Source organism: Suricata suricatta, chromosome 6, assembly GCF_006229205.1.
Source record: "Suricata suricatta isolate VVHF042 chromosome 6, meerkat_22Aug2017_6uvM2_HiC, whole genome shotgun sequence".
NCBI lineage: Eukaryota > Metazoa > Chordata > Mammalia > Carnivora > Herpestidae > Suricata > Suricata suricatta.
Genome location: NC_043705.1, coordinates 37,048,664 through 37,063,099, shown reverse-complemented (window position 1 = coordinate 37,063,099; position 14,436 = coordinate 37,048,664). Strand labels below are relative to the sequence as shown.

The following is a 14,436-nucleotide window of genomic DNA, read 5'->3' as shown; positions in this document are numbered from 1 at the left end:
ATCTATTCACTGCTTTATTCATTGTTTTCAGGGGTCACCACATCTTAGGACGCAGTAAGTTCCAGCCTGCGAGGAGGGGAGTGCTTTCCCTTCCCCTCCACCAGGGCTTGGTGCTCCATCACACCAAATGCGACAGGGCCTCCTGAAAGGCAGAAGGAAAGAATAAAAATAAAAAAGGTACTTAGCATGTTTCCAAAAATAGTCACCAACCCATTTAGCGATCATTTTACTGATGTGGAAATGGAGGCTCAGAGTGGTTAAGTCCCAACCAGAATCACTAAGCTGAGAAATACGAAGTCACAACCAGAACACAGGTCTCTTTCATTCAAAAATTCCTTCTAGAAAAGTAGATGTTGCACTTCCATGAAATGCCTGGACATGCTAACTTCCTACGAGTACAGTCCGTAAAAGGGAACTACATGTCCATAGGTGAGAACAGAGTGGGTGGGGGTGAGGTGGGGAGGGTGGGCACTTAGGTGACTAAGCTTGGCCCTTTGACAAATTAGCCCACAATCTATAGTTACCAGCAGTTTCTTCACTGCCTCAGAGGCCTCTGGTCCCAGCTCGTTCCCACACTTTCTTAAGCCTTCCACAAGGTGCTCAACAGAAATGCCCAGAGTGCTGAAAACAAGCTTTAATGGATCCAAAGAGGGGAGAATGTTGTCCACAGGTAAAGGTAAGACATTGTTGACAGCTTGTGGCAGATTGTTGACAAGGAGAGCAGTGGCTGCAGGGCAAAAGGAAAACCAAGTGAAACAGGCACATCTGATTCCTATCTGTTGCTGCACGGTCTTCTATTGTGTCCATCAATGGCTCCATTCCGGCCCCACTTGACTTCCCCGGAAAACTTTTGCCTCAGGCTTTTGCACCTGCTGTTCTGCCTCCTTAAGTTGTTCTTTCTCCAGATAACTATGTGTTTCTCATCAAATATTACCTCCTCAGAAAGGTACCTAAAATAGCATCACCCATATCTAACTTCATTTTTTCTTACCATTACCTAAAATAGTAAATATTTATTTGTTTATTTCTTGCCCTCGTCCTCTCACTAGTATGTAGGCTCCAGGAGAACAAGGAGTATATGTTTTAATCACTACTGTACTGCATGTCTAAAACAGGCCCTGGTATGTACTAAGCACTCAGTAGATACTGGTGGTTGACCTGATCAGTATATACTTTGCATGTGGCTATCTCCACAGCCAATGACTTTGAGGCCAAAGAGTAGATTCCATTATGAATCTTTCCTTGGGGACATGCATACGTCCAAACAACCACAGCTCAGGGAGTTTCAACTTCAACTCCCAACTAATTCAACTCCATGCTTGAAATATAACAGAACTCCAACTCTTTAAGAGTCAGTGCAGATGTATAGATGATAAGACAATGATATTCCATTCAGAGAATTTACACAGTCTAGTGGACAACAAAGATCTGTGTATGCCACAGTGTGGCATGTGCTGTGCTAACCTTATGGATAAAGCTCTGTGGAAACATAAGAGAAGAGATGACTAATTCTAATGTGGCAGAGTGTTGGAGCAATATTCCCAAAGAGATGTTGTTGGAGCCATGTTTTAAAGCAGATTCCAGGATCATAAGGTAAAGAAGGGGAAGTGTGTTTTAAAAAGGAACAAAATTAACAAAGGCACTGAAAAGTTAAGATGAAAGTGAATATGCAGGCTGGTGAGCCTTCCAGAAGTGGTTGGAGTGCAGAATTCTAGTGAGGTATGCTGGGGTAGGGAAAGCATACTGAGGTAAGGCTGCAAATCTCAGGTGAGGTCAGATTTTTCAGAGCTTTGAATGCCATATTAATGAGTTTGAGACTTTTGTCCCAAAGGCAATGGGGAGGTATCAAGGCTCCTTTATGGAACAACTGCATTTTGTATCTTTGGCTTTCGAAAGATAACTCTCACATAGGAATGCCTGGGTGGCTCAGTCAGTTAAGCATGCAACTCTAAGTTTTGGCTCAGGTCATCACCTTACAGTTTGTTTGTTCAAGTCCCGTGTCAGACTCTGCGCTGACAGTGCAGAGCCTGCTTAGAATTCTGTCTTCCTCTCTCTCTCTGCACCTCTCCTCCTTGCGTGCACTTTCTCTTTCTCAAAATAAATAAATAGTTTTTTTTTAAAAAGATAACTTTCACATAGAAGACGAGTAAGAGGGAAAAGGTACAGAATGAGAATACATACAAAATATATTTTTACAAAACATACGTGCAGATATGTAAACCCATATATGCATGAGCACACATATAAGAAGACACATCCTTTGGCTAGGACCTGCCCTCGTTCGTTTTCCTTAGGAGTCCTTTTCATTTCCCCATCCAGATCGTACAAGTGGAGCCTATGCATCTACCTCCCCTTCATCTTCTGCCATCTAGTTTCCTTCCAAAATTCTCCCCCTGAGGAGGGATATTTATTTCTCGCCCCCGACCTTTCTGTTGCCACTTCTGTTTGCAGATATTTGACACTAGTCACTAAAGACAAACAAAGTAGCCAAAACTGGTTTAGTTACAAATTGGTCCAAATTTTCAGTAAAAAGCACAAGCCAAAATTGCCAATGTGGATATGTACAGCACCCATTCTCATGATTAATCTCCCTGCTTATTTTAATGGCTTTGGTGAATGTCTTCTCTGTGTATACTTATATACTTCCAGAGAAGCCCCTCAAAGCCTTCTGTTCTTTGAATGAGCAATGGTTATCACAGTGCATTTTGCAGATGTAAATACACCTTCCTATAGTTAAAATGACTTCCTCCAAAAAGAATGGAACAGTTCTCATTCTCCTCCAAGAATCCAACTTCTATGCCCCACCTAGAATCCAAGCTGTTGGCCCCTTGGTCCTCTCTCAGAGCTCTGTCTCTATATGTCTCTGGGCATTCGTCTAGCATTGTAGTAACTTCTGTCTGGAGAAGACAGCTCCCCTGTCGGACTGAAAGAACCTTGTAAACAATCTTTATGTCTGGTTCATATCTAAATCTTCCCATGTTTATCCAAATGCTAAGTTGTTTATTCGGCAACTATCCATTGACTGTGTGGACAGATAAATGTAGAAATGTCCCAGGAGAAATAACTGGGCCACTGATTACAGATGACAGAAAAAAAAAAAGACTCCATATAGTTTCCAAAGAAAGAAGTTACAAAGTGAGATTTTTAACTCAAGATTAATGAACATAGGAAAAATTAAGGGGATAATCTTCAACAATGTTGATCTTTTGTGTGACTTGGCTAACTTTTTTTTTAGTTTATTTATTTACTTTGAGAGAGAGGGAGAGAGAGAGCATGAGCAAGGGAGGGGCAGAGAGAGAGAAAGAGAGACAGAATCCCAAGCAGGCTCCATAGTGTCAGCACAGAGCCCAGTGCGTGGCTCGATCTCATGAACTTTGATATAATGACCTGAACCAAAACTAAGAGTCGGACACTTAATCAACTGAGTCACCCAGGTGCCCCTTGCTAACTTCTTATGTAGGATTCATTAAGGATAGTACTTCTACTGGGTTAGAGGTTGGTAGGTTGGGATGGTGGTAGGGGGTTGCTGCATCTGAAATCCCTTCCACCCTTTCCATTTCATAGTTCTAAAACTTCCTCCGCCATATTTCCCTGGGAGCCTAGGCTTACGAGTTATGCTCCTATTAGGAGAAAAGTAGAGGGGCATATGTTCAGGCTACTTACCAGAGTAACTGCAAATGCTGAGGGTCACCAGCAAAAACACGGTTACCAGCTTCATGATAGGTTTTCTGTGAGTTTAAAATAGAACTGCCAAGTGCAGGGAATCCACTGCGAGTGGCTCCACTTCTGTGCAGTGTGACAGCTGCTTTTTGCACATGCACATATTTATACACCAGCAATGACCTAAACTGCAGGCACCACCACTTGACTCACCCCAAAAAAGAAGAGCATGAAGGTCATGTTTCCTCACTAAACACACTGGAGGATTTTCCGCTTTCCCTCATGTTCCCATGTGAAACAAAGCCCTCACTTGAAGCATTCTCAAGGACCTTTCATAAAAGCCCTTCCTTGCCCAGAGATGCCAGTGGGAGCAGAGAGCTCTAAGAGTCCTTCTCTTGAAATAATATTGACAAGAAGGGGAAGTTTAATATTGGAATTAAATAAGGAGTGAATGTTCTCTTTTTGTCCAGTTTTCTATTCATTTCAAGTTGGCAGAGTCACATCACCTGATAAGCCAGCTCGTCGTGGAAACAATCAGGAGGTCCCATCAGCTATGGTATGTACAGACTCCGTTTCATTGCATTTAGTGCCATATTACTCTAGACTTTACCTCCACTTCCCATCCCCACTGATACATCTTCCATGGCAAGATCTCTGTTCTATTATCTCCCAGTTATTTTGAGAATCCCTAGGGTGTGCCTTCTTTGTACTTTCACATAGAATAATAGGCTCAGGATCTAAAAATCAAAATGCTTTTGGGGTGCCTGGAGGGCTCAGTCACTTGTGTCCAACACTTGGTTTTGGATCAAGTCATGATCTCATGGATCATGGGTTCAAGCCCCGGGTTAGGCTCTGGGCTGACAATATGGGGCCTGCTCGGTATTCTCTCTCTGTCTCTGTCTCTGTCTCTCTCTCTCTCTCTGCCCTTCTCCTGCTTGTGCATTCTCTCTCTCTCTCTCTTGAAATAAATGTAAAAATATAAATAAAATAAATAAATATCAAACTGCCTTTGTAAAAACCTAGGATTCAATATTACTCTTGGTGTAATCTTGGGTTAGAGTTTTTAAAATCTATAGCATTGGTCTCTTCATCTACAATGAGGGTATGTGTGACCCTGAGGCAAAAAATCTTTGCAAGATCTTGTCTACATAAGTAATTTAGGTCACCAAAACATGTATTTCAGAACCATTCTGGCAATCCAATCTCACGCAATCAAAGGAAATACCAGGCCAGCCACAGGAGCAATCTGCTTTCAAGGCTACCCCCCATGGCTAAAATTGGGACTCAACCATGTGGCTCCAGGGCATCTCTACTTGGAAGCACAAGCCCTGGAATTCATTGAGGCATCTGGTGTCTCACATGCAAGAAAAAGGGAAAGAATGAACCTTGAAGGAAAAAAACAAGAATCAGGATCCAGCTGGGTGCCAGTCCTAGGTCAAACAGCACTGCTGGCCTCAGCCATCCCCACCATGGAAGAGGGACACAGAACATTGTGAGGAAGATATGCCACCGCATGGGCCCTAAAGGTGCACAGCCAGGACTTGGGGCCCCATCCGAGGATGTGGTATTGTCAGGAAAAATAAGTAAAATTGTACAAACAGAGAATGTAACTGCAGTAAATCAAGGCTCCTTAGTGTCATCTGTTGTTCATTCCTGTAAGGTACTACACTGTAACTGCCATTTCTTTACTTTTCTGCTACTTTATAAACTGTGTGAAGAGGATCATGAATTACCACCATGCTAATTCTCTCCTTGGACTTCTACAGAGACTGCTTCCATTTCTCCTGGGTATGAACACCTAGTGGGGAATATCGATGTGCCTCAACCCTCAGAGGGCCAAGGCTGTGTGGTAGAGTACAAGTGAGCTGATGCCATCATTTACTTTTATGTTGAGGGGAGGCTGGCTGGCTCAGTCAAGACATTGGGCATGGAGCCTACTTAAAATTTTAAAAAAGTAATAAATAAAATATTTTTATGTTGTGATATATTTATGGGATACTTACTAACCAGCACTGCCCTCATCTGTGCTTGGCATTGCCCAGCTTCCTTTCAGACCCTTTCCCTGCCCGTCCTCTCCTCTGCTCTGTCCTAGAGGAAGTGGAGCTCTCCACACTGTGGTTTCCGGACTTTTTCGCCATATGTGTCTGGTTAGGTTCAACTAATGGTACTGGGAGACGATTCCAAGGGAGAGGATGGGAGAAGCCAGGGTATTTCTCCCTTTCTGTACTTCCAGAAATATCTTGACCAGTGACTCCATCTTATCCGTGCCTCCAGCTCCTTCCAGGAAAGCCCTGTGCCTGTGGTCCCACCCAAATCAGGCTGACACACCACTGTTCCAGCTGCTGTGGCGTGGCCCCAGCCCTCGGCCCCAGCTGCTTACTCTCTGAGTCCTAGCCAAGGAGCAGTATACTGTAGCTTCCAGCATTTCCTAAGATTAGGAGTGACTCACTTCCCTGCTTCTTGCTGTAACTGCATATCTAGCACCTTGTAAATTATCCTTCAAGTTACATTCTTCCTATTTGATCACCTGGGATGGTATTGATTTTCTGGCTGAAATATAACTAATAAAGCATTCTAAAATATCATAGAGCTTTTGTTAAAACCAGATCTTTAAGTTTTTAAACAGAGACGTCCCTCTCACAGGTACCAAGTGATAAATTCACAAAGGGCAAGACCAAGACTCCTCCAAGAGAAATATAGCATTACACACTCAAAGATCCTTCTCCCTTCCAACCTCTAAGGCATCTGGTAGTGTCTTGAGCTTGTCTGCTGGCCTCACAGGGTGAGCTCTTCTCTAGGAAGGCCTGTGTGCTAGATTCTGATGAACCTATCAAATAGCCTGCCAGACATGCAGTGCTGGCTGAACCCTGGGAGCAGACATGGCTTGGACTAAAGGCTGGAACCTGCTCCATGCAACGCACTCTGTCTCTCTGTCTCTGTCTGTCTGTCTGTCTGTCTGTCTCTCTCTCTCTCTCTGTCACACACACACACACACACACACACATACACACACACACACACTCACAACCACAAATACCCATATTCCTACAGAGGCATCAATAGTCATCTGTGCGTGCGCCCACGTATACCCACAGCCATTGGGTACTGCTGTTTTCACTCACTTGTTCAACAAATGTTTACTGATCATCCACTGGGTGTCAGGAATTAGAACTGGAGCAGTAAGCCAGACAAGCAAATTTCTTGCCTTCCTGGAAGTGCCGATATAATAGGATAAACAGAATGGACAAGTAACCAAAGAAAAGGACAAATGGTAAGAAGTAAGAAGCAAAGAGAATGCAGCAACAGGGAACAAGTGGGTTGGGGTTATAGTCAGACTTGAAAAGAAACTTGGACTTGGCTACTTCCATGCTTCTTAAGTTCTGAGCCACTACAGTCATTATGTTTTTTTATTCCATATTTTTGATGCTTTGAGATCTTGGGGACTTGCTGACCTTGGAGGTACTGACCTTCCCAAGGCTTACTAATCCCTAGAGATAGCAAATGACACCTTCCACATGCAAACCAACCAACTGAGAGCCCATCATGCCAACCACCTCCTTTATGGAACTGTCATACTTTGGGTGAATACACCCCTGCCCTAATCACCCAGGGCCAGGTACCAGACAACTAGAGATAGCCCCTACACCTGGGAGCCAACAGAAATTATCCAAATCCTTAACCTGCTTACCTGTCTCATACCCATCCCTTCCAACAGAAACCATAATAAAGGCTCTTGCCTCCTTTTATGAACCCCCTGCCCCCAGTCTTCACCTTTTCCCTCCTGACAGATCCAGGGCTTCCCTGGGGCCCTCACTCCCTGTGATATGGCCACAGGGATCTGAGTATAATGAACTATCTTTTCAAGGGAAGTCATCTCCTGATCTGTTGGCCTGAAAAAAAAAACCAAAGTCTGTATTTTAAAACAGGAATCTAGCCTTTCCTTGTGCCTTGGCAATGCTATTGATACTGTCTTTCTTTGCAATATAATTATTTGAACTAACGTCTTCTTTCCCAGGATGAATTTGAAAATGTCCTGATGGGGCTTGTCTTGTTCACGTTTGAATCCTAACACAGAGCCTTCCACACTTGATAATATTATTAGGGACCACTAATCAGTGCCAGGCACTACAGTTTGCAAAAAGTATCTACTTCATCCTCCCAAAATCCCTGATCATAAGAGCTTTTATCCCACTTCACAAATGAGAAGTCTGAAGCCAGAAGCAATGAATTAATTGCCAAGATTACTTAGATAATAAATAATGCAACCAGAATTGAAGTCCTTTCTTTTCTGATTTGTGTTCCTTTACTTTTAAACCCTTAATTAATATTCCTTTCCATTAAGCATTTGTAAAATAGATTAATTCATGAAGAGAAATAAAATAAAGAGGAAAGGAGCACCAGTGTTTCTAAATTAATTTTGGACATGCTTTTTGAATGATTTTTTTGTGGAGATTAAATTTGTAATCAGGAGTGGAAATGCGTTAGCCACTCCACAATGATTTACTGACCGTGTTTGGTATTTTTGCTCTGTGGTAGATGATGGAAATGCAGCAGGGCCAAAAGCAGGAATGACTTTTGCCTCACTTTAATTATATTAAAAAAAACTTTAGAGTCAAATCAGTTAAGTTTTTTTTTTCTCTGTAAGAGGAATGGCAGTTATAAAGAAGCCGACTGAATGTAGATCTAAGACACTGATCAGGAGAAAGGAAAGAATCAGCCTGAGATTTTGTTCCATACTCTTCCTTCCGGCTGCAGGCAACTCAGTCCCCGGGAAAGCACATGGGAAGTATGGAACTACAGCTTGTTATTTTCTCTCTTCTACTTGGTACGACTGGATGGTCAAAAGTAGCTTAAACCGAAGGCTATCTAAGAGGGGTGAATAGTCTTAAAATCTGTCTTTAAAAGCACAGCCACACAAAATAGAATCAAATGTCAGCCCAGGGGTGCCTGGGGGGCTTAGGGGCTTACTTGGTTAAGGGTCTGACTCTTGATTTGGCTCTGGTCATGATCTTGTGTTTTGTGGGATTGAGCATCGCTTGGGATTCTCTCTCTCCCTCTCTCTCTCTCTGTCACTCCCTGGCTCATGCTGTGCTTTCTCTCCCTCAGAATACATAAACACATCCCAGTATATCAACCTCATAAAGATCGGAGAAAAGCAAAAATTCTGTTCCTGGCTCCCTTCCATATTGATTGATCCATATTCCTATTTAGTGAAAATCAGGCCATTGTCATTTGAGGCTAACTTTTTAGTCCTTTTCTTGACACTACAGGGAACCCGAAATGGAATGTGAGCTCAGGATGATGGAACACAAGAAATAATGGGTAAGCCAAGACCAACTTGAAGCAAAACGTGGGGAGCATTGGAAGGGGTGATAAGTGATTAGTCCAGGAACGGAGACTTCAGGAATTTAAGTGTTTCTTAAATTCAAAGACATGAATAAACAGAAAAGATAAGAAATAAAGCTACAATTTGCAAGTTTTATTTTAGAAAACAAAGATGATTAGGTGGACTGAAAAGAAGGAAGTATGGATAGCGTCTCTTTCACCTTCCCTGGCCTAACGCTGTTTATTCACATTGCCCGACCATGGCGGATATCAAACAGAAGTTTGGTTTGCAATCAAACAATGAGTTGTGTCATGAGTTTGATGAGAAGCTATGGCTGTAAAAGGCTAAATTCCGATAGCCTGAGTGAGACCTGTACTTGATCTAGCAAGATTTTTTTTCTTTTGAAGTATACCTGACATACAACTTCTATTAACTTCACATCTACAACATCATGATTCAGTATTTGTATATAATGCAAATGACTGGCACAGTAAGTATATCTGTCACCATACATAGTTACAGAATTTTTTCTTGTGAAGAAAATTTTTAAGATGTACTCTCTTTAAATTTAAATATGCAATAGAGTATTATTAACTATAGGGCCATGCTGTACATTACCTTTGCATGACTTATTTTGTAGCTGTAAGTTTGTGCCTTCTTATACTTTTCACCCATTTTACCCACCCTCACCTCTCACCTCTTGCAACCACCAATCTGTCAATCTTCTCTCTGTATCTATAAGATTGTTTTTTTTAAAGATTATATGTATAATTGAGATCATACAGCATCTGTCTTTCTCTAAGTTACTTCACTGAGCCTACCGCCCTCAAGGTCCATCCATGTTGTTGCAAATGGCAGGATTTCCTCTTTTTTGTTATTGAATAATATTCCATTATATACCCACACGGCATTTTCTTTATTCATTCACCTACTGATGGGCACTTATGTTGGCTTCATATCTTGGCTACTGTAAATAATGCTGCTATGAACATGGAGCTGTGCACATCTTTCTGAGTTAGTGTTTTCATTTTCTTCAGATAAATATCCAAAAGTGGAATTACTGGACCATATAGTAGTTTTATTTTCAAGTTTTAAAGGAACCTGTTTTACATAGTGACGACACCAATTTACATTCCCACCAACAGTGCACAAGTGATGCCTTGTCTCCAGATCCTCACCAACACTTGTTATTTCTTATCGTTTTGATAGTAGCCATTCTAACAGGTGTGAGGTGATATGTCACTGTGTTTTGGATTTGCACTTCTCTAATGACTAATGCACTTCTCTTCCTGCACTTGTTGGTCATCTGCATTGTCTTTGGAAGAAGGTCTAATCAAATCCTGTGCCCATTTTTTTAACTGAATTGTTTGGGGATTTTGCTGTTGCACTGTATGACTCCTTTATAAATTTTTTATATTAACCATTCAGTAGGTTGCCTCTTCATTTTGTTGTTGGTCTCCTTTTCTGCACATAAGCTTTTGAGTTTGAGGCACTCACACTTGTTTATTTTTGCATTTGCTGTTTATCTAGCAAGATCTGATCAACAGTGAGAGATATGGGTTCTTATACAGAGGGCAGTCTGGTCATAAGGTTTATAAGCAGATTAGTGTAAAGGGAGGCAGAGAGACCTTTCAGTGACCAGGAGGGCTCTAGGCTCAGAGGAGCACATACTGCCAATCTATGACACACTCCCACATTCACCGCTAATGTCACTGTCTTTTTAGAAAAGCAGGGTAGCTTTTGCTACACTTTGTTTCCAGCAAAAATGTCAAACCCTCACAGAAAGGAGATTTACAATGTCCAGCACATCCTCCACACCGTGATCTTATCCTAAGTCGCCTTTCCAGTGCTCTCTGTAGAGGAATGACTTCACCATGGTGCCCTGGCAACCTTGCAAAGATCCACTCAGGCCAAGGATCAAACCAGTGCTTGTGTGAGTCTTGGGAACATCTGCGATTCTCTTGGAACCTGAACCTGAGAGAATGGGAGGCTTGGGACAGCTACTTTGAGGTCATCTCCCCCAAACCCTTCCATCTCCTCCATAAGGCTATCTCAATACATTTCTCACTGCCTCCCAGGTTCTCTGAGATGTGATGCTTCCTGCACTCCCCCTTTCAGAACAGAGCTGCAGAATACAAAAGCAAAACCTCTTTGCTGTAGTCTAGAATGGACACCTGAGCAAGAGGGTAGTCTACAACTCATGCTGTAGTCATCCAGTCTCTTCTGGTCCAGTGTAATCCTTTTCGCTGTATGGAACAAAGAAGACAGGGAGCTGGCACTTTTGGTTTAACCTTCTCTTTGCTGTGTATGTAAGTGATAAAATGCCTAATCTAAAAGGGCCTCCTGTCCCTTGAGCAGGTCAATCAATCAGGCTTAGCTCTGCCTTGTCTTCAGTGTGCCTGACAGCTTTCCAATAGAAAGACAAACAGCACATTCTTCATGTGGGTGCGACTCAGAGAGGAACATGAAAAGTTCATGATGTACTGTGCCCAGTTATAGGGCTTCACTCAGTGCCTCAGCTATAAATCTTTCCCTCTTTCCAAACATTTACACTCTGTGTTGACCAGCAGTACACTTTACAGGGGCATTTATGGTGTGTGAGCCCCTGGCAAGGCTTGTACAAATGGGCAAAGTTGATGATGTTTGTTCAACAATGTCTCCACCTTCTCCAAATCTTTCCATTGTTGTGAATGATCTTTTGTTCCTTGAATGCCCTTATTCTTCCGTGAACAAGAGCACAGGTCATGGAGCCGGCCAGTTTGGATTCAAGTTCTAGCTCCTCGACTGAGTCTCAGTTTTATCAAGTTATAAAATAGAGCTAACAGAATGAGTTCCTTATAGGATTGTTAAAAGGCATAATATGTGAATGCATGCAAAATGTTTACAAAAATGAGTACCTCAGAATGGGTACTCGATCATCATCATCATCATCATCATCATTAACCTCTTCATCTCTTTTAGTTTTCCAGTTTCCTAACCATCACCTCGAACACAACAGCTATCCTCACCAACAACTTCATGAACACTACTCAATTGTTTAATCTTGAGTGATATTTGGGAAGTTTCATTTACAATTTTCTCTTTAAGGAATTCCATATTTCCTTTGCCTGGTATAAAGAATAGAAGGAGGGGAATGAATAATCACTGTACCCAGTAAACAAATAAGAGAAGATGTTTTGGTATATGGTTTTAAATAAGAGACAATTTCTCAGTTAGAGAAAAAAACCTGAGCACAGTACAAAATTTTTTCAAGAGCATTTGAGAGTAAATCGCTGATCTGATGCATTAGTGCATACAGGCAAAGACATTCTCCAACAGGACTATAATCAGGAATTTAACATTCATGCATTGCTACCATCTAAGACTTAGACCCAACTCAAATTTCATCAACTGTCTGAATAACGTCTTTTAAAGCAAAGGATCCAGTTCAGAATCACATTACGCTCAGTTATCAAGTCTTTTAGTCATCTTTGGTCCGGAAGACTTCCTCAGTCTCTCTTGACTTTCACAACCTTGACATTTTGAAGATTACAGACCAACTTTTTTGTAGAATGTTGCTCAATTTGGGTTTGGCTGACATTTCCTCATGGCTAGGTTCAGGTTATACAAGAAGCCAGGATGAGTGCCCACTGGATACTATCAGTAGCATAGCGTTTGTTCTCTTATTGATTTATATTGTTCATCTTGATCTCTTGATTAAAGTGAAACCTGATTTCTCAACTATACTTTTTTCTAGTTGTAATTAACAAGTATTTTGTGGGAAGGTACTTTGAAACTATGTAAATATCCCATTTCTAATCAAAATTTCAATTTATCATTTAAATATCAGAATGAATTCATGGTTTCCTACTATATTAAGTGGATTATAATTCATTACTAATTACAAAATTTTTTTACTGTTTTATTTTATTTTTGAAAGAGAAAGGGACAGAGTGCAACCAGGAAGAAGAGCAGAGATAGAAAGAGACACTAAATCCAAAGCAAGCTCCAGGCTCCAACCTATCAGTACAGAGTCCAACCTGGGGCTCAAACTCCCCAACTGTGAAATCATGACCGAGCTGAAGCTGGATGCTTAACTGAGTCACCCAGGTACCCCTGGGTGTAATGTTTATTTATTTATTTTTGAGAGAGAAGGGGGGTGTTTGTGTGTGCATGTGCAGGTGGGGAGGGTCAGAGCATGAAGGAGCAAAAGAACCCTAAGCAGGCTCCATCCCATCAGCTCAAAGCCCAACATGGAGCTAGAGTCCGCCAACTGTGAGATCATGACCTGAGACGAAACTAAGTCAGATGATGAACCAAATGAGCCACCCAGGTGCTCTGACTACTATAATGTTTTATTTGATAACCAAATTACCCCCAATTTTGAGCGCCTTCAAGATGTCCTCTTTGCCTTTGGGTATGTCTCCAACATTCTTTGTGCACTGCCTTGCTTTCTGGTACTACCAGATGCTCCAGGCTTATTGTCAAAATCCTCTGCCCTCAGCCATCAAGAATGACCCTGAGTTCTTAGTATAAGAGTAATATTGTGGGATCATGCATGTACTAGGTTGTTCATTTCAACTGGGGTGTCAAAGGTTTGTTCTTATCCTGTGTTCATGCCTCAATTTACTAGCTCCATCCACTTGTATTAATGATGAAATAGAAAGAACGACTGACGTGGGTCAGAGAAATTTTAATTAAGCCCAATAGGTCTCATTTAAATCCAGTAGCAAATAATTTCACCTTTCTGAATCTAAGCTTATTCATCTATAAAGAAGGGTCACTAATGCTTACCATAAAGGGTTGTTTGGATTAATTTAGATGGTATGTGTTCAGGCCCTTGGTTTACAGTAAGGTGTTACAATAATGAAAATCATACTTATCAGTCATTCCATCAAGTCTAGAAGAAGAATTCATGCTCTGTCAGTTGAGCATCTGACCCTTGATTTCGGCTTGGGTCATGATCCCACGGTCGTGGAATCTAGCCCAGCACTGGACTCTGCACTGAGCAGGAGCCTGCCTGGGATTCTCATTCTCTCTCCCTCTGCCACTCTCCCACATTTGTACACATGCACAGCCACATCCCCCCCCCATTAAAAAAAATAGAAAAAGAATTCAGGACTCATTCCTTGACAGCCAGAATAGGGAACTGAGAAATAAGACATAAGTTCAATAATCTTTCTTTTTAAGTCAACAGGAGCAAAAAGTTTTCAGGTCTCAGAAATTGTGAACTCCTCAGGTTATGAAAACTAAACATCTACTAGAATTATACAAATGTGGTATCAAAATTAAAGAAGAAAAAAGTTCATTTTATTCATGGTTGTTATTCACAGACAACATATTTAAATCTGATTTCAACACTTTGAAGCCATTTCTAAAATCTTAGCAGTTACTTCAAGTGGCATAACAAATTACTCCAAAATGTAGTACCTTGAAACAACCCTAATTTATTATTTCTCATGATTCTTGGA

At 41.5% G+C, this 14,436-nt stretch overlaps 1 protein-coding gene across 1 annotated transcript; it reads right to left on the bottom strand.

Moving 5' to 3' along the window:
• SCGB3A2 (secretoglobin family 3A member 2) lies at window positions 1-3,818 on the bottom strand. Its single transcript, XM_029942215.1, has 3 exons — window positions 3,664-3,818; window positions 525-727; window positions 1-142 (listed from the first exon to the last, which is right to left on the bottom strand). The coding sequence occupies exons 1-3, from the start codon at window positions 3,716-3,718 to the stop codon at window positions 119-121; spliced, it is 282 nt and encodes a 93-aa protein (XP_029798075.1). The 5' UTR covers window positions 3,719-3,818; the 3' UTR covers window positions 1-118.
• Between the last annotated feature and the right edge of the window lie 10,618 nt (window positions 3,819-14,436).

What these genes read in the sequence shown, in the direction of transcription:
- SCGB3A2 (XM_029942215.1), bottom strand. Translation starts at nt 3,718, where the DNA reads ATGAAGCTGGTAACCGTGTTTTTGCTGGTGACCCTCAGCATTTGCAGT. An exon ending in CAGCATTTGCAGTTACTCTG is followed by an intron (nt 728 to 3,663) that starts GTAAGTAGCCTG and finishes TTTGCCCTGCAG; the next exon opens with CCACTGCTCTCCTTGTCAAC. An exon ending in AGGCAGTGAAGAAACTGCTG is followed by an intron (nt 143 to 524) that starts GTAACTATAGAT and finishes TCTGCCTTTCAG; the next exon opens with GAGGCCCTGTCGCATTTGGT.